At 39.1% G+C, this 19767-nt stretch overlaps 1 protein-coding gene across 3 annotated transcripts in view; it reads left to right on the top strand.

The window, feature by feature from the left end:
- CARMIL1 (capping protein regulator and myosin 1 linker 1) overlaps positions 1–19767 on the top strand; it is a 173979-nt gene that overhangs the window by 55003 nt on the left and 99209 nt on the right. For all 3 annotated transcript variants that reach the window (XM_085220649.1, XM_085220651.1, XM_085220648.1), the window contains 2 exons: positions 14662–14712; positions 18276–18335. In XM_085220649.1, the coding sequence (XP_085076775.1) occupies positions 14662–14712; positions 18276–18335 (111 nt within the window). The remainder of the gene's footprint in view (positions 1–14661; positions 14713–18275; positions 18336–19767) is intronic.

Below are 19767 nucleotides of genomic sequence, written 5' to 3'. Positions count from 1 at the left end.
GAAAGTGGAAGCTTATTTTACAGTCAAGTCAGTTTTCTTCAGTTTGCTTGAGTTTGCTTCCTAATTCTGTGAATTAGCATCGATACCCATGGGAGGACATTTTCTTTGGGTCCTGCACTAAATTATTCTGAACGATATAGAAGATCTGACACAGAGAGGAGTTGAATGCTGTGCTGTTAATGGGCTTTTCAAGACATATTTTTGCACCTATTTGAAGAAGTGGTTTTAGTCTTCCAATTACTGTCCAAGCTCTTTGATTGTGCCGATGAGCAGTTATGCAACATGTCTGAACCACTTCCTTTCTCTGAAGAATGGGCAAGGACTGACAGGACAAGTACTCCCGTCTGCACTCAAGTTAATTCTTTAAATGAAATTCAGAGCTCAGCCTATGAATACTCAGATACCTAATAAAGGAGAGCAAAAGCCTGCTAACTCTTAATGAATGCCACGTGGCAATGGTGTCAGAAGAGCTGGATTTCAGCCTGGTGCTTCTGAAGTGTGGAGTGTAAATTCATTTGGCTTTTCCTTTCTGGGAAAGGGAAAGATATATGTGTGCATAAAAATATACACATGTATTTTCTAAGATTAATCAGCCCAAATGGTACTGATTGTTCAAGTGTAGTGGTTAAACAAATACATAAACCTTCCTCTATGGGCTTCTTGCTGTGCTCCTTGGTGCCCTTGTGACCTGTTGTACTTAGCTTCCAGTGTCTGCTACTCCTTCAGGAACCTCCATGGTTTTGCAGCTGCTGTCCTTTGGACATGGAAGAGCTTTGCAAGGCTTAGCAGCAGAGGCATCTCCAGATAACGCATCCATGCCTGTTATGTTAGGGGTGAACTGTTAGATGGTAATTACCAAAGTGGAGGACTGCCAGGGCTTGGTCTAAATCGCTGAATGGCTCGAAGTCATCCAGCTGTGATATATTGCTTGGTTTAATTGCATTACTCTCCCTCTTCTGCTGTCCTTTACAATAACAATACCTACCTTACATCTGTTCCTACCAAACAAAAAAAAAAAAAAACAAACCGACAACTGGGCTGGGATTCTCTTGCCTCCTTGGGGGTTTGTTCTCTTGAGGATGTGCAAAAAAAAAAGTGAAAAGGTAGCATTTAAAATCATGGAATTTATCCAGCTCATTATAAAAGATTCTCCCTCCAGTACAAAATGGTAAGTATCTGGCTGGTCTAAATGTGCCAACTTTTGGACACTTCAACTTTTGTTTGTCACCTGCCCTTTGGTAGAGGTTATTATTCCCCTGGCAGGGTGAGTTGTGTGGATTTGGGCATGCGTACCTGTTTGTGAACTGCTTCAGCAGTTTAAGCTGAATTGTTACGACACATTTAATCTGGATTGATTGCAGATTAATATCAGCCTCTCTGAGAAAACTGATTTAGTGTGCAGGTGCTTGGTAGCTCACACTTGGATGTGTGGACTTGAGCAAGTGGCTGGATGGTGGTAGAATTGCCAGTATTGGAGTAGTATGGTGGGGTTTGCCCTTTCGGCCCTGTAGTTACCATGGATGAGCTGTAATATGAAATGGCATGGTAAGACCACATGTTGTGTACTGAGACATTTCCCTTGTGGCTGATCTCCTTCATTATCTTCCCTGCTTTCATGCAAGTGTGACCTAGAATACAGATGCTGAGGCTGATTTAGTGCTTCTTGTGCTGCAAGCAATTCTGTGTAGTCATGTGAAGTATGAATTTAGCTGCGACTATCTATGTTTGCTACTGAGAAGAAGTGTGTTTATAACATCAACAGAGTGGGCTGGAAATAAATATTTTCATTAAGTTTTATGTTGTCACTGGTTTTTGTTCATTTTTCCTCCATAGAGATGCTATTTTTTTTTCTTGTTTGATGATTTCAGAAGCTTCCTGGCTTTTCTGTGAGAATTATTTAGTGTCCCATATCTGCCAATTATAAGCTTCTCAAGCTATGGGCATAGGAACAGAGGGACCTCCAGGCATAAACCTGGTGCAAATAGCACTGAAGCAGCTGTACACAAAAGGGCAGGCTGTGCATTTGAAAACATAAAAACTGAGTGTGCTGGGATTGAAATGCGGGCATATGAAAGGTGACAAATTTAGCCCAGGGTGAATTTATCTTTGGGAGAGGGCTTAGTCTCTAGGACATGTCATGTGTTCACTGCTTTTAAATGAGGACAGCCTAACTTGACACAGATTTAACCCTTTCGTGAACCCTCTTTTTCAGTCTGTGCAAAATGTACGTGTTTGGATTTCTCTAGTCGTGTTATCTGCTTCGACCTGATGGGGAAGAAGAAAATTCCTCATGAAATTTTGAGTCTATTCAGGATGTAGATCAACTCAATAGCTGGAGTCAGACATGACCTTCATGAGTTGTATGCTTACGGTCAGGAAGCCTAGTGTATCCTGATTATGTTGGCCCTACTTTATGTGAGCAGAGCAGCTGTCATTTGCAGGCTGCGTAGCAGCCAAGCTTTCCAGAAAAGATGGTCTTAAACAGTAAGCATGATTTTTCTTGTTTCTTCATAGAACAAATCATACTGAGCCAGAACTGAAAGTTGGTCAGCTTCAGTCTAATTTTTATTCCTCCTTGCAATTTATTCTTCAGTAGGAGCATTCCTTGTCTACTGACTACTCTTTCTGCTAGGTCCCAAGAAGTTAATTCTCTCCGGGATTGATGCCCAGAACAGTTGGATTTGAGTTTTGTCCCTATGAGGCTGCTGTGCATTACATCACATCACCATCTGATCTTATATTTTTTGAGGCTGCTAAACTTGTTCTTTTGATACAGACCCATCAGACAATTGCAGCACTGCTCCTGTGCAGGGTTCCTGGAATCCTGTGATCTTAGGCTTTACCCTTTCGAAGGAAATGTTATCAATTACCAGTGCTTCTAGATAGCTTTTATTCATTCAACATATATTTATAGTGAGATTGTTACACCAGAGCCATATCATAAATAATGAACATTGGGAAGGATGTTGTGCTTTCATATCCTAGTTAATTTCTTGCAATTCAGAAGCTTTATGGAATTAAGTGGCTTGTGCCGTGAGGGGTCAGTGACATGCTTTGAAAGCTCTTAGGTGTTTGTGTGGGACTCAGGAAACTGAAGCGAACCTCTTGTTACTCTTGCGTATTTTAAAGTTTTTCATACTTTTTATTAATGACAGCCACAGGCACTCCATTTCCACAACTCCTGCAAGAGGCATGGGAGGAATTGAAGTTACTGCTCTGGTGATAGTGTTCTTAGATAGAGTGCTGCAATCTTTGTTATGCAAAAAGTAGGTATAGAGGTGGCCAGTTAAGTTAAAATCCTGATATTGGGCATCTTTTCTTCAAAGGATTGCACCTACTTGCTCATGGCATCTACGTTTCTTAATCTGGACCTCAATCACATGTATATATGCTAATTGCTTCTTAGGTGGGAGCAGCTTTAAAAATCTACCAAAAAAATGTGTACTGTATGATCTCTGTCTGAGGCAGAAGATCTCTTAATTTAAAAAAAGAAATTACAACCGAAGAGGAAAAATGGTGATGTAGACAAACTTTGTCCTGTGATTGCAGGACTTTGACATAAGGAACAGAAGATAAAAGAAGATAGTGAGGTTCTCCTTTCCATCTTTCTGTTGCAGTAGAAGGTCTTGGGTTGCAGACATTACTGATGGTCTTCTCTGAGTAATGCAGTTAATAGTCCTGTAATAGGAGTGTTTGTGCGTGAGTTCAAATCTTCATTGTACTTGGTGTTTTGCTGGGTACAATTTCCTGTGAACCTGCTGACAAGACTGTGGATCAACCACTCACATTGTGCTTGAAAGCTTACCTCTGTAATTTAAAGACTTTTACAGTGAGTTTTTAATGTACTGTTTTTATTTGTACAAAATTTGTCTTGATATAAGAATCGAAGCTCAATAAAAAATAAAACATGTTTAGAATAAGAGGCAACAAGATATCTTGAGAAAAGATTAAAAAAAAAAAGTGGTATGAAATGTCATGGCTTACATATATTGATCAGCAATTTAGACAGCTTGATTACATTGTCGTTTCCTTTCTGACTTGTCTGAGAAGACAAGAAAATTGGCAGAATCAAAGTAAGTTTAAGTAATTGATAGATGGTGTGTAACTCCAGCAATAGCTGATCAATGTTACTGTGAGCTTTGTTAGGCTAAGGATAATAGTCACATTAGAAGCAAATTTGGCTAAGCTTGTGGGTACAACTTAGTGCCATTCTTCATAATTGATGTAAACTTAAACCTGCTATTAAAGGTTTTGCTCTTAAAAATGGAGATGAATTGCCTGTAATTCAAACTAAAACTTTGCTTGTGAGATCCTGCACTATCTAAACTAAGTATAAACATCCTACTTGGAGATAAAATGTGACAAGGACAGACATTAGTAGCAAATGAATCTACGCTAAAGATTGAATGTTGGTAGTTGTGGGGTTTTTTTTTGTTTTTTTTTTTTTGTGGCATTTCCACATTGCTGTGAAATGCTACCAACATTTGGTTTTGGTTTTGCAGTTAAAAAACCCCATTCACTAGCACTGAGAATCAAAGAAACCACAACTTGAAGAGGGAAAAAAAAAAAAAAAAAGAAAGAACAGCAATGCTTATTTAATATGGTTCAAATGTCTCTTAAATACATACTTTTTTCCCACTTATATTACCTTTTAAAGCAGCAAGTTTAATGTGTTGGGGTTAAAGTTATATTTAAGGGTCTCTCTCTGTCTCTGTAATGAGCTGATGGCCTTTGGGGATATTTTTATTTGTCTTTAATACCAATGGCTCAGTGAACAGTTTACCTGAAGAATAAAGGCACTGGTTTTAAGTGTGTAAATCTGTGTAAAGTCCCATGTCAGAGATGAAAACCCAATGTATGAAAATACAGTATGAAAAATTTTTCTGTGAAGTGTTGAATTTGATTTGAATGCTTCCCAACTTTATTAAAAGCAATACATCTCCAGTGGTAGGAGAGACTGTTTTTAGCCATCTTATTGAATACGCAGTGAAAACAGTCCTAGAGATCCCACCTTCGAAGTTTTAAATATCCTGGCTTCTTTGAGTTTTGTCTGTCTGAATTATCTCTGTTTTCATCATTAGTGGAGCTGTGTCAGTACAGTAGTGTGATGCTTGGAAAAACAAGCCTAGAACAGGCAGGCTATGAACTGGGTCAGGATGCACTGTCAGTTATGTTGTCTTCTTCCAGGAAGCCGTACGTTTCCTAGCTCGTATCTCAAAAAACCGGGATGACTTCAAGCAGTGCAGAGCTCATTCCTGCCTGGAAGGCCACAGGTTCTCATGTGGTTAGTTTACCTGAAGCACCGTGTTCCTGTGGCTCTACTCCTGTTGGTACCCAACGTTTGTTTTTGGGCTGTGTGCAAATGCTATGGAGAGGTCAGCAGAAGAGCTGAAGGAGTTGCAGACTTGATGGAGGAGACTTGGTGAGGAAGAACCAAAGGCCTGGCTGGCTGGAGAGTGGGGGCAGCAAGTTGCTTGTGAGACTGCTGCCTGAAAAGGGCACAAGCTGTTATCAGGTTTATCTGCTGTTTTAGCAGTCTGTACTACCTCCATAGCAAAAATTAAGAGTCTGCAAATTGAAGAGTGTAAATCACGGTTCTAGATAAAATGATAAAGCCCAGAAGGATTTAATTCTCCTTATACTTTAGTTGCCTGTATTGACAAGTTGAGTCCATGGCTTAAGGTTGTAGTACTGAACTGTCTTTTAAAATTAATAGCTTTTTTTTGTGTTTGAGATTTTTGTGTGGCAGTTATGAAAGGAAGAATGATTGTGGGCCATCAAGAATGTGGCTCATTGCTTACAAAACCAAGATTGGCCCACAGGAATGTTCTGAGAGACAGTTTGAATGAGAGGACTTTTGCGTAAGAACCTCATGCAGGCTTTTTTTGGAAGCAAGCTGAACTTTTTTCTAATTTTTTTCAGATGCAAAGGTAGTTTGCAAATTATTAGTGCCCTCTGACTCCTCACTGATTTTTTTTTTGAGGGTAACAAGTGCAACATGCTATACTTCTAAGGTCAAAGAGTAAAACTGTTTGTTGCTTTCGTATTTGATGTATAGCAATTTTTAATTTTTAGAGTGATTTCTGCTGGTTTTGGAAGTTTGATCCCTATTTAGCTTTTGGAAATTTATGTTCTTCCTGGATAAATAGGGATGTTTTTTTGCTATGTGCATTTTATCAGGTTGATATACTCTATAAGAATCTCTATGAATAAAGCACTGGTAATATTAGGGTGACATTTCAGAATCCTCACAAAACTGGAAAGCATTAAAATGTCTGAGAAATTCTCTGCTTGCTTAACCAGTGCTGATCACTCAACCCATTTTTAACAATATTCATTTTTAACAATAATCAGCTTTAGATAATGGACATTGTGTGGCTTTGTGAAAGAGTGCATATAATAATAACAAGCTAACAACGGTTACTTGGTTTCTGCCAAGCCTTTGCTTCTTAGGCACACAGAATAGTGTGTTAGGACTAAGGTGAAACTGCAAGTACTTTTTACAGAACGTTGAAGGCAAAGTTGCCTTTTATTGAATGTGGTAATTCCTGACCTTTCCAGCTAGCTGGGAGGCAGGTGCAGTCAGCTGTGTCACTGTCAGAACTGGCAAAGCTGGCCCAGCCTCCAGGTTTCCTGCTTGTGGATTTCTCAAGGACTTTATGCAGAGCAGAAGCAGGTGGAAGCAGTGTAAATGGGACAATTCATCCGTCTGCTGCAGAATTTCGTAAGAAACATGCCTGTGTGATGGGATTGGCCCTATGATGGCAGTGGGGCCATTGCTCATACCTTGTTTTTATGGCTGCTGTGGCTGCAAGGGTGAAGTGTCAGACAAGGGAGCTTTTGTGTTTTATTTTTTTTTCCAGGAAAAGCTAGTTACTGAGCAGCTTACCTGCTGGGTTGAGTGGTCAGCACTGGTTAAGCAAGCAGAGAATTTCTCAACCATCTTTGGTTCCCAGTAGATAAAAAATAAGCTGCAAGAGCTGTGGGAAAGAAGTTGCATGAGGGGATGGCAGTAGGCACCCGGAGAGTACCCTGCTAGTTTTGCCTTCCCTGTGGAACAAAAGGGAGTAGTTCCTTCTCTTCTTCCCATTTTTGAAAGGTATGCTTAAGTTCTAAAATAAACAATTTCTTGAGCAGAGGGGAAATGTGATACCGTAGGAAAAAAATAGCTATAAAAAATATTTTCTTATAAAATGTAAAACAGTTTAACAAAATTCCAGGTTTAGGGATTGGAAGTGTGGTAGTGGCTTTTAAAGGCTTTTCAACAACCACATGGCTGGTTCTAGCATTAAGTACCATTCCTCCCTTGAAAGTGTGACAGTTTTATGGTACCAATATATAAAAAGATAGATTTGCAGCACATCTCAGATAATTAAGAATGGAGTGGATGCCAATGCAAAGTTAGTTGCCAGCGTGTACTTTTTATTTTACAGGGGATAGAGATGGAAAAAGGGTTCTGTGGAGAAGTAAAAGGAGGAAAAGGAAACTGATATACTTGATGCTTGCACTGAGGCTGCTGAGGTGATAATGAAGTGCCGATCTTCAGCAATCCCCTCTGGAGCTACTTGGGAAGAGGATGTTGTCTTTCACTCATAGCATTGGCTACTTTAGGAAAGAGCTGTCTTGGCTTGGAGATTTTCATAACTCTCCACCCATTGGTTTTGTTTGGTGTGACAGTTTGCCTACGGCATGGAGTGGGCGAAGATATGTTCCTGCAGATTTATTAAACAGACGTCTTTCACTGGCTCTTAATCCTTGCGTTGTCCAAGACTAAGGTTATTGAGACTGTGGTTTGTGGCAGTGAGTATTGTGAAAATTGTTTTACTGTGCTTGTTTGTTTTATCTGGGGGAAATGTAGTTTACAATCTAAATAGATCTTAGCTTACAATCTAAAATACATTTTAATATTAAGTGGAGCTAAGTGCACTTCACTAAATGAATCTTCATTTAATTGTTGATAAGTAAAAGCAAGCACCAATGATTGTGGAAGAGTTTCTTATAAAATACTTGCATTGTGGATCATATTTTTTCCCCGTTCCTGAAGTCTTTTTTTTCTTTTGTTTTCTGATGTTTAAAATTTTGCTTGGAGGTTGTGTCTAGCTTGCTTACGAAGCTATCAACCCTCTCCCCAAAGAACATGCTGTTTGCAAAATATTTAATCTAGCATTTCTAAATGACGAAGTTAAAGAAGATAAGAATAAAAGTACTAAAGCAGCAAAATCTATTTCCAGCTGATTCTGCATAGAAACAGTGTCATACGCAGCCCACCAAACTGCTTCCAGTTTTATCTGCTGTCCATTAACCCAGAAAGAGGCTCGGGATGGGAAGAGGGAAGATGTGTAGATCTTTGCATTCTTCAGTCCCTTATGTCTTCAGAGGCTTAAACCAAAAGTAGTTGCTTAAAAGTGCACAAGGAAACATAATGCCAGGAATAGGTATTTCTAAAGAGAGCGCCTCGTATGCTCTTTTTTAATGGAGAGAAGTAGTGCTAGTGCAAGAACAAAAAATTGTTACACAGAGGTTGGAGTTTGGGGTCTTTCGAATTACAAGTCAATCAAATGTTTTTGACCTACAGTGCTACAGTGATTCTGGTACTGTGCTTTGTAACATGAATCTGGCATTTAATCTGTATCGTGTCTGTGTACAGAGGTGAGCAAAAGTGGGAAATATTGTAAGATAAAGATGCAGTCACATAAATGTTCTAGTGAGCTATTTATACGTAACTTTGAGACAGAGGAGGAAAATCACTTTTGGATTATATGCCTCATTGATAAGTTAAAAAGTAATGTATGTTATTCCCCTTTCTCCGTGTCGACTGTGAAATGCCACTGCTTTCTGTTTCCTATTTTCCTGAGTCAGAGTGGACTTAAATAATGTAGTTGTTAGGTCTTCAGGTGGTTTGTGCTCTGCAGCACTGTTCTTTTTTGGTGTTTGATGGCAGTCTTGTAGTGATGAGAAGAGTGAAAAAGTTTTGTAGCCTGAAGAGGATTGCCATGGCTTGAGTGCTCTGTTGGGCATCTCTCAGAACACTGAAAGTCCATGCCATGATGGGTGCAAGCATCTCTTAGGCTAGTGAAAATGAGAGGATAAGATACAAAATTCTTGAGCTCTTCAAGTTGAGAGAGTCCCGTCTGCCCCAGAAGTGATCACATCCCAAGCTGCTTCAGTGTAGGGGCTGCCCTCATAGTGCCACAGGTGATCTCTTTCTGAAGATGAGCACCTGCTGCAGCACATTACACATTGCAGACAGGGTTGTATAGCAAGTGCCTATATTCATTCATATTCCAGGTGTTAAAAAAGCACAAGGTGATTAATGAACCCTCTACAAATGGTTAGGATGCTGCCCAAAGGTTATAGTAGTGGAGGTAATGAACAAAATTTGTAGGTGGCAGATTTGAATTTGCTGACAGACCTCCAAAATACCTTGTTTCTTCTCTCACTCTTGAATTAGCAGCCATTTACTCCAAGCTTCTTTTTCTAGCTTTGCCACTATCTGTATTCATGACTTTGCTTTTGTCAGCTTTGAAATAAGGAGGATATATCTTTTTGTTGCCTCTGAAGTAGAAATGTTTCTGAATATTGGAATAGCTCTCCAATTGCAAAGTAAACGTCTATATTAAAAGGTTCTGCTAAACTTAGCCTGAAAGGTAAATTCAAACAAAGCACTCCACTGTGCCATCTTGTGGTGCTCCCTGTCCTGTTTGACAAATCAATTTGAAACTTGCTTCTTTTTTTCTTGAAACACAATAGATTTATTACCAGCCATTCTGACATCTAACCCCACTTTCTGGTAAAAAGCCCTTTCAACTAACAACTGTTTTCCATACCATGCTTTGCTGTCCAGAAGTATGGACAGGAGAAAAACTCTTGGGTCATGACAGGTAAGCCTGAGTTGGAAAGGACTCATAAGTATCATCAATTCCAACTCCTAAATGATACTTTAAAAGTAGCCAAGACCAAAAGATCAGAGTCAAATTTGACCTGAGATGCCTCAGATCACTGTGGGTGGGTGATGGTGGTGCTACTGAGAGCCTTGCAGTCAGCTTTCAGACGGTGCTCTGCAGAGAAACACATTGTACCGCTTCGAAGTGGCATGCGTGTTTGTGGTGAGCCTGAACTAATCAGCCCTCCAGAAGGACCTGCAGGGTGTCAGCTAACGTCTTCCGACAGGGCAGTTACAGAATGACAGAATTGTAGGGGTTGGAAGGGACCTCTGGAGTTCATTTAGTCCAATCGCCCTCAAAAAAAAGTTCATTGCTTTTAGTACAGACTGCCTCACTTGAAACTAGCTCCAGTCTCTTTAGTGCTGGAAAGGGCCTTTTATCTGATCGAACTCCATCACTTCGAGACAGAGGCATGTATAAAAGCAGACATGCAACACAGGAAATGAACCGTCTGTCCTAGAGGGACTGAAAGAGACTGGATGGCCTAACACATATTGATTCATCCGCCTTTTAACAAAACAAAACGCAGTATTAATGCTGCTGATTTACCTCATGTTATTATGCATGCATTAGATATTGAACCAGTAGTAGTAATGGAATGCTTATGACAGAAATCATAGAACAACTAGTAAGCATGGAAACTGAAGAGAAAAAAAAAGTCATACGTGGGACAATAGTAATAATGATTAAAAATAATGATGATGTAACTACAAGTTATGTTAAAAAAAAAAAACAAAACAACTCTCTTCAGGGAATTCTCTAAACAGTAGCTTTCTAAATAACAAAACCTGTCACAGCTACTTCTTTCCTCAAGTAAATTATTAAGGAAGAGATTGAAGCAGTTTGAGGCTGACAAAATGGCAATTAAGGGGAAATGGAATGGAAAGGATCAGACAGTGTATTTTAAAAGGTAAAATTGCAACATTTGATCAAAAAAGTATGGATTTTTTTTTTCAGATATATCTTATCAATCAAATTTTCAGAAAGATAAAAACTTTTGACTAATATATTTATATATATTTGGTTTTTCAGCGAAGTGCAGTTTCCAAACGTGCTAATGAATGGCGTGAGCATCATGCATCTCCTCGTGGCCAGTGAAGTGCTGGGACTGTTTTATGTTGTTTTGTTTCATTGCAGAGGACTGCGTGTGATCACTGTGTACGGCATCAGTGTGTTTTCCAGAACTCTTTATTTCCGTTCAGAAAAGGGTAGTGTTTTGTAAAAGATTTGTTTCATTTGCTTGTGAATTTGAAACCACTTTAAATATGGACGAGGTTGCTGGAGTTGCTGGGGCCTGTCTGGCCAAACTGATGCATTAGGGCAGCTAACAACCTAACTAAGACTGATGGACTGGTTAACCCACTGCTAACCCAGTGTAGCCCTGGTAGTTAAACATACAGTGATGGGAATGGGTGACAGGCTGGTATTTGACAATAAATCACAAAAGCATCTGTATATTTGTTTTGTGTACTCAGAGAGGATCTGAGTTCAAAGTTTATTTACTGAAGGGGATTACTTATTCTAGTAAATAGAACATGGTCTTCTAGACTGTGAATCTCTGCAGAAATAATTTCCAAGATATGCTGTTGATGAATACTGCCAAATTATTTTTTAAATTTAAACTTTTTGTGTATACATTGAACAGTGTAGTGAATGTTATGGAATTAAGAACGCTAAAAACATTAAGAAATCATGAACTTGTATCTGTGTGTGGGTAGGAGTCATTTAACATTCCAGTGGTAACATAATACTGCTTTGTGCTTGAAAAAAGGTGGAGTAGGAAGGTAGGCTGAAATGGCTGTACACTGAAAGTACTTCCCCTTTGTTGACCCATTCTCACAGGAGAATATATGGGAATATGTACGTGCTTTGCTCCCTGTCACATCACTTACTTGTAAGTCTTTTAGCATGCAGGTATGCTAAGGGGACAATCTCTTTATATCACATGCATTTATTTTCTGGTCGTGCATTAATGTTATTAATGATTGAATACCACTTGTAACCAAACAAAATCACAGAATCGTAGGGGTTGCACGGAACCTCTGGTAATCATTTAGACCAACCCCTGCAGGTTCCCTAGAATGGGATGCACAGGAAAGCAGTTATGGAGGAGCTGAACATGTGGATGCTTTCTTAACTCACAGCAGCATAGGTTACATGCCATGCTTCTGGTGTCACTGTTTCTGGTGCGTTCTAAGCAAGGGCACACTTTGTACAGAGCTGTTGCTGGAAGTATCAGAAAAGAGACTGACTTCACACAGGTAGATAGTGGTAGGACAGTGGGAGATGACTTTAAACTAAAAGAAGGGAGATTTAGGTTAGGTATTAGGCGGAAATTCTTTATGTAAGGGCAGTGAGGCGCTGGCACAGCTGCCCAGAGAAGCTGTGGTGCCCCATCCCTGGAGGCACTCAAGGCCAGGTTGGATGGGGCCATGGGCAGCTGAGCTGGTGGGGGGCAGCCCTGCCCACGGCACAGGGTGGGGCTGGGTGGGCTTTGAGGGCCCTTCCAACCCAAACCATTCTTTATTCTGTGATTTGCTCCTCTGGCTGTTGGTATGACTTTGACCAAGACATTCTTTCTTCTATACTTAAGGTGCCCCAAGTGTAAAATAAGCATAAGAGAAGCAAAATCCTCTTAGTAAAAAGCTTGAGAACAGCTAGAGAGTAGTTATGGGCTACTTTTTGCTTTCTATTTTCTTTATATAGAGAAATTAAAAACTTCAGGAAATCTAGAATCTAGCTGTTCATAGAATCCAGCACTTCTGGATATTTCAGAAAGCCCTTGACAATTGTGCAACTAAGCATACATTCATTATTCATGTTAGAGGAATGTGCAGAGACCTGAGATTTCCTTCACAAAATAACACTGGCTCTTAAATGGGGACTCAAACTGTGAGAGTGAGAACACCTCTGGTCCCTCCGCCTTTGGCGTCAGTGTAGTATTTCACAGGGAAAGGAAAAGAAGGTGATAGGTTCTTTTAAGTAGCCTATGATACATGTTTTGTTGCCCTTGCAAGTAGTATCAGTGACGCAGAGCATTATCTGCAGCAAAATGGGTTAGCCGGTATCTTGATAGCCATTATTTGTTTATAAGCTGTGCCCGTACCAAGGAGGAAAAAAAGGGCCCTGAGTACTGTTACTGTTACTGTACTGCTTATCAAACAAGTCTGGGCTGGTTTTGCAGTAGAGGCTCCCCTGTTTCTGAACACGGGCAAAAACACTGACATTAAAATGCAGATGCTGCATAACATTTCAAAAAGAAAGAAAAAGCAAACAAGCAATGAGCTAGAGCGGATCCTGGCAGAGGTCAGGATACATATTCATGGATTGTAGCAGCTGAAATTGTGATGAATGCCAAGCTTCCTCGCGGTCAATTCTAGCATTTTTGAAAGAAAGTCTAGGCCTGTTGTCAAGATGAAACATTGACTTTGCGGAGATGGTTGACTTTGTCTGACTGTAAAAATCTAATTCCTATTTGCTTGTGACAGTCCCAACTATGAAAATTGAAGAAAACTTGGTGGGTGTGTGGTGGTGGTGTTTTTTTTGATGGTTTGTATCGCTGTATTGCTCAAGAATCATATATTTACAGGATGGATGTGAAATATCATCTTACAGCAGCTCTCTGAGTGTAAATCCATCTCTGTAAGGCACGTGGATGCTTCAGCTTTTTTAGTGTTGGCAGGATCACTCCAGGAGCACTGGAACATCCAACACATGGGGATATGCTCTGATATCTCTGCTGGGACATCCTTGTCCAGTATAACTGCGTTCCAGCCTTCTGATTACCTGGTTTGCACTTTTCTTACTTTTGATGCTCACTTTTAGTGTAATCATGTAAGAGAGACCCTTTGTAAGCAGCACTGTGGGGTGTGGCTGAGGGCTTAATCCTCCACAGAGGATCCCAGGAGAGTTGTGTGCAAATATTATGAGCAGCTATGTTTGAATCTGGATTTGAAAACTGGGTTCACTTTTTTTTTGTCTTGAAGGATAGGGCCAATGGTAACCTATTTCCCAGGCAGGTAAATCAGAAGCACTACTGTAGTTCTGCAAAGTGATTCATTGCTTTTACAGGGCTTGAGATCTGCGAGCAGATTGTGCTACTGGAAATTTAAGTGGTACTTCTATATATCATTGCATATGATTTGGCAATAACATTCAAAATCTTTCAGTACCATTGTGCTCTCTCCCTGGACTCACTGTTTTCACTAATCTAATCACGTTTTCCTGTTGTCCTTGCCAGAGAAGAAAAGCATTTGGTGTCACTGCAAAATCTTTGCATTGTTACTCTAGAAACACACCATGTGTATCTAAAGAAATTGTTTACTTGTAGTCTCTTATATGACTAATAATATCAAGTTTATATCGCAGATTTTAGTTACGTTTAAGTACATGATGTGTTCCTGTTAGGACTTTTCATCCTCGCTTCTTTTTAAAATGTCACTAGGATTGCTATTAGACGTTCTCAAGTGACGGATGAAATAAATTTCTTCCACTTCGATGCCACACTAAGTAGTTTACAGATGACCAGATTGCAACAGTCTATTCGCCCTGCTGTACTGGATCAGAGCCCAGTTTTGCTGCCTTCAATATATGACAGCAAAGGGAATTGTCAAGCTCACTACTGAAGACTTTTTCACTCCGGTCTCAGGATTTTTGTTGAAGAGCTATTTAATAGTATTCATTATAAATACTTCTTAAATTTTTTTTCTTTTCACAGGTGCTGGCATCATGTCGGGCATTTCTTTTAACATCTCGTATTCCCACCAAGGTAAAGCTACTGTGTTTCTACAACTATTCTGTATTTTAGATATAAACGTGAGTTGCATAAATTTAGCAGATTATAGTTACACTTGTACATCTGTTTGAAAATGTCATAATGAATGACATGCTACATAGTGTTAAGTTTCTTAAAATGATGCTTCCATTGATATCTGTCCTAAATGAGTTCAGCACTTTACATAAACTCTGCCAGAAGAATTTTAACTTCTAGAAATGCAGGTGGATAAAGAATTAAGCTGAAAATATCAACTCGAAGAACTGCAATATGAGCCCTATGACCTTTATAGTGGGACAGTTTATGTCTAAAGAAGTTAACTGACAGTACGTCCTATAGAGATTCTAGTCTCAAATAGGAATATAGTTGATGTGGAGACAGAAATTATAATGTTTTATTAAATTCCACTGTTTTCTAATGATTTTTTGTGGGGATTACAGTTCAGTTTGGAAAGCATCTTGACAACTTGCCTCACCAAAGATAACAAATTATTATTATTCCTGGAAAAAATTGTAATGACTGTAGCAGAGAAAGCTTATTTCCATGTGAATTATAATGGCTTACTTGGAAGATCATCTCTTGTCCTATTTGAAATTATTGAATATAAATTTGACATGTATTCTATTTTGTTGTATATTACTATGTATGTAGATCTGTATTTGTGTATTTGCACATGCACGTGTGCATAAGTATGTGTGTATGTAGGTATGCTTAATAGAAAAAAAAAGCTGGATCAATAAATGTAAATATTGTTCCAAGATTTTCAGTTGTGGTTACTGATAAATGTGACCAGTTCTTGTTTATAGTTTAAGGAACAGATCAGGTGTGAAAGCCTGCTGAAATTTATTTCCCTTCCCATCCCTGCAGCATAGGTGTCTTCGGTTGTCTCTTGGGTTTTGGATCGCAGTGATTTATGGCCTGGTTTTCAGACAGAGCTTGGTGAATGGTGGCATGGCAACAGGGATATGATGAACAAATGTCAGATAGTTCAAATGTCAGTGCGATGGCAGTATGAGGAGCAGAGTTGTTGGTGACTCTATTAAATAACCCATAACAAAGCTATTGTAATTCATGAGAAAGCTTGTGAAGGCTCGGTCTATAATTGCAGAATTACAGATGCCTTTTTAATTTTTCTTTCTTTAATTTACTTTTTTATTTTTTCTTTTTTTAAATTACTTAGTTGATGAACACTGTATTCGTAAAATTGTGACTTTAGTACTAATAAGTAGAAGAAAGAAGAAACTGCTCATGATGTATGTCAAAACTAAATTTAGTATATATCAACAGTTACTAGGATGGTTGAAACTAAATGGTGCAAACTGGAAGACAGGAGATTCTGTCTAGACATCAGGCAGCACAACTGTACTGTGAGGATGAGCAAGCACTGGCACAGGCTGCCCAGAGGCTGTGGAGTCTCCTCCGCGGAGATGTCCAGATGCTGCCTGGCCATTGGCCTGGGCACCCTGCTCTGCATGGCCCTGATGGAGAGGGACTGGGACTTGATGGGCCAGAGTGACTGTGTGAAAATGCCTTTGTAGGAGAACCAGCAGAACGCGCTAAATTTTCTGAGGTCTGTAATATTTTTCAGAAGCTGTTCATCAGCTTTCTGAGCCTGAGAGCTTCCTCACAACTAGCACACAGCCACTCCTAGCAAGACAGCTGAGAACATGCAGCAAAGACACCTTGTTACTCCAAAGCACTGTTGCACGACTGAGTGTGCTCAGATGGCTGATATTGAGTGACTCGCTGCTAAATCTGATTGCGAGCTTCACCTTTTCTTAAACACTGCTGGTGAGCCCTGTTTAATCTACTAAGCAAGGATGGAAGCTTAAGGGAATGAAGGCTGACTAAGTGTAATATCCACTTAAATGAATATCCTTAGAGCACGGATATTACTGTGCTTTGTGCTGTGGCCCAGTTAGTTCATTTCCACTAATCTAGGTGGATTAATAGGAAAGGAAGAGCAACACTTAATGCCTACTAATTCTTGCTACAGTCTGTATGAAATATAGTTGCAACATTAATAAAAATTGGATGTGTCGTAGGCCCACAGTATTTCTAAAGCATACTTCTAGTGCCAGCTTTCAGTAAATTTTGATTGAAAAAACTCAAAACTGTGAAATTAGCCATTTTTTAAACTATAGGTTCCCTGAGTGACCCACACTCAGACTCTTAAAAGGATTTTTAGGATAGAATTTTAGATAATAAGTAAGGTTTGCATTTTAAAAATCTATAAAAAGAAGTATTTAATAATTTCAGATAGATATTCTGTAGAATGCATTCTGTGGTTGGTTTTGCAGTAAAACAAGGACTGTAGTTATTGAATGATGATCACGCTATCTGGCATTTACTAATTCTAGTCAAGACTGTTGCAGAATTAATTTGTGAGTGGAGATCTGTGTGAGCTGTTCTCAGGAGCAGAAGCATACTTTTGATTGTGCGTGTGTACACTTAGGTTTGCATATTAGCAAAAGCAGAACCTTAAATTTGGCACTTAAATAATTTGCAAATTATGAAGGATTTCAGTCACGGAGACTTTGTCTTAGTATTTCGTTGTGACTTGGGTAAATAAGTGTCAAATACTCTGATATGTTTAATTGTTTCATTTAACTAGCATAGGAGAAAAAGTGCCTTTATAGCATGGTGTTTGTTAGTTAGCCTGAAAGTACCCTGACAGTTAAACTAGGATAACATGAATTGCAGGGGACTTAATGTACACAGTTAAAACAAGCTGTGCAGTTACAATGGTTTTAATGACAAATAAAAGGAAATGACCGTGCTGATGTCTTATCCTATAGTTTTGATTCAGTCAAAGCGGTTTATTGCTTTCTGTGTATCTGAGCTGCCAAGATATGTTTATCCACGTGGTTGTGAAATCAGGTCTTGGCAAAATCCCTATAGCCTTAGATTTGCCTTCAGGGCAGGGGCATTCCTGCCTCTACCTCTTCCAAGGTCCATTTGGATTAAATACCTTCACCCTTCCTGCATATCCTGTCTGCTCTCTGGATAACTCAGTCAGGAAAAAACGATGTATTGTTTCCTGTCAAACTTCCAGATGCTCTACAGTGGTCTTGAGCATAATGCATATATAAATATATGTATATATAGTACGTGCATTTGTCCCTTTAGCTTCTCTGCAGAAAGAAAGTCATACCTGCCATCAGTGTAACTAATGAAAGAATAATATATGATGCTGTAAGTATTTTACTGAATGATTATTCATTCACAAAAATTATTCAGTAGGATATTATATAAACAGTGTTGCTTTTTATAATAATTTTTCGTGAGAAAACTTGTTAAAAGTTTGTGTGCTTGCAGTAAATGTCCAATGTGATATCCCTTTAACCTCTAACAGCTGAAGCTATAACAAGCAAACATGTCCTCTGAGTGCAAAATATTCAGCAAATATTAACAAATACTGAATGTCAATTACAGAAAACAACGTAGAACAATGGTAGCCCTGCTCAACTTTTTTTTTTAACCTCATTTGAAAGTATCAGTGCTTTTTATACAAGATGATGTTTGTACTGATGTGGCATTTTCTTTTTTTACTGCAGTTAGAACTAACTTTCAGCTACTTGGAAATCCAAGGAGTAACTTCCTGTAAGCCAGGTCAGGTGAGTGCTTTCAGAAATCAAGTTGTGACACACTGATCCGTGGTACCGCCGGCAGTGTTATAGATAAAAGGTACTTATGTACTCAGTGCTAAATCTGTTCCAGCCAGGAAGGTTGTACTCTATTGCGTAGGTGTCTCCATCTGGTGCACACACCGCACATTTGAATTCTTAAGTTCATGCCGATTGTAAAGTCTGTCAACAGTGATAAGAATTTAGAGTCCATTTTCAGAATCTGTTGTGCAGGTGAGGTAAGAAATACTGCTCTTTCATAGCTCAGTTGGAGCAGAACAAGTTTTAATTTTTCTCGTGTGTTTTTTCTCAGAAATGATAGAACAAGTGGCGGCTGGTATTGTAATCATCACTATGCAAGCTTGAATGGCTTTTGTGGTATACACCTTTGCGATGAAACTGAAAGCTACTGCTTGCAGTGCAGACAGAAACTACTCTTGATGCCTACCCTATGTATTATTCTGTATATTACTCAAAATACATTTGACAGCTGGTTACGTGCCCCCCAAAAAAAAGTGAATGTCAAAGAGAAGATAATGGAAAGAACAATGCCTTTAATATATCGTTCATTCATAAGATTAACATGTTGATGAAATTTGACAGTCCAATTGTATCAAAGACTATGTGTTTTTCAGATATATTTGGCTTTTAAAGAGTCTAAAATGTAGGAACATCTAGCACTATATTTGAACTCTGAAAAGCTGTCTTTGTATTTAACATTACATTTTCAACCTGGCTTTTGAAGCTTTCTTTAAAGGGGAAAAAAGTCAAGAGGTTTACTTTTCTAAATGGGAGACATTCAGTAAACTCTTTATGGTTTTGTGGCCTCATTTATTTCAAATAAAAGGTTATGGTAGCCAAAGATAATTGTTATTGGTCAATCGCTGTAGCAGGTTTTATGTGAAAAGGTCCTGATTCTCAGCAGCTTCATTTTGCATACAGTTTTCCTAAAACACTTTGTAATGTTTTGCCTGCTTACCTTACATCCACTTGTATTGTAACACAACTTATAACTGAAGACAGGTGAAATCCATGATGGTTCCTTGCAGGGCGAATGGTGGTGTTATTACAGCTTTCCTGCAAACATCATGTTATCTTCCCGGTATCTGAAGGTCTTATTCTCTTGCTAGGCATCTCTCAGAAAGCCATGAAGTACTTCCAACTGTAATATAACATTGGGCAGAATGATAAAGGAAATGGTGTGGCAGTATTGGTGGTAAGGGAACACATATGGACTTTGTCTACTGGTGCATCTTCAGTGAATGTCAGCAACTCTCTGAAAGAATTTGCATAAGTGCCAAAAGGTGTGAAGATTCTGTGTGCTTCTGGGATAATGCAGCCTCTTCTGGAGTTTTCCTGATAACAGCCCTAGACGTGAGCTGGGAGCTGGAAGAGGGAACTCCAGGAACTATTTTCAATAAAA

Source organism: Meleagris gallopavo, chromosome 3 (assembly GCF_905368555.1).
Source record: "Meleagris gallopavo chromosome 3, MGAL_WU_HG_1.1, whole genome shotgun sequence".
NCBI lineage: Eukaryota > Metazoa > Chordata > Aves > Galliformes > Phasianidae > Meleagris > Meleagris gallopavo.
This window is presented reverse-complemented; position numbering and strand designations above follow the sequence as displayed.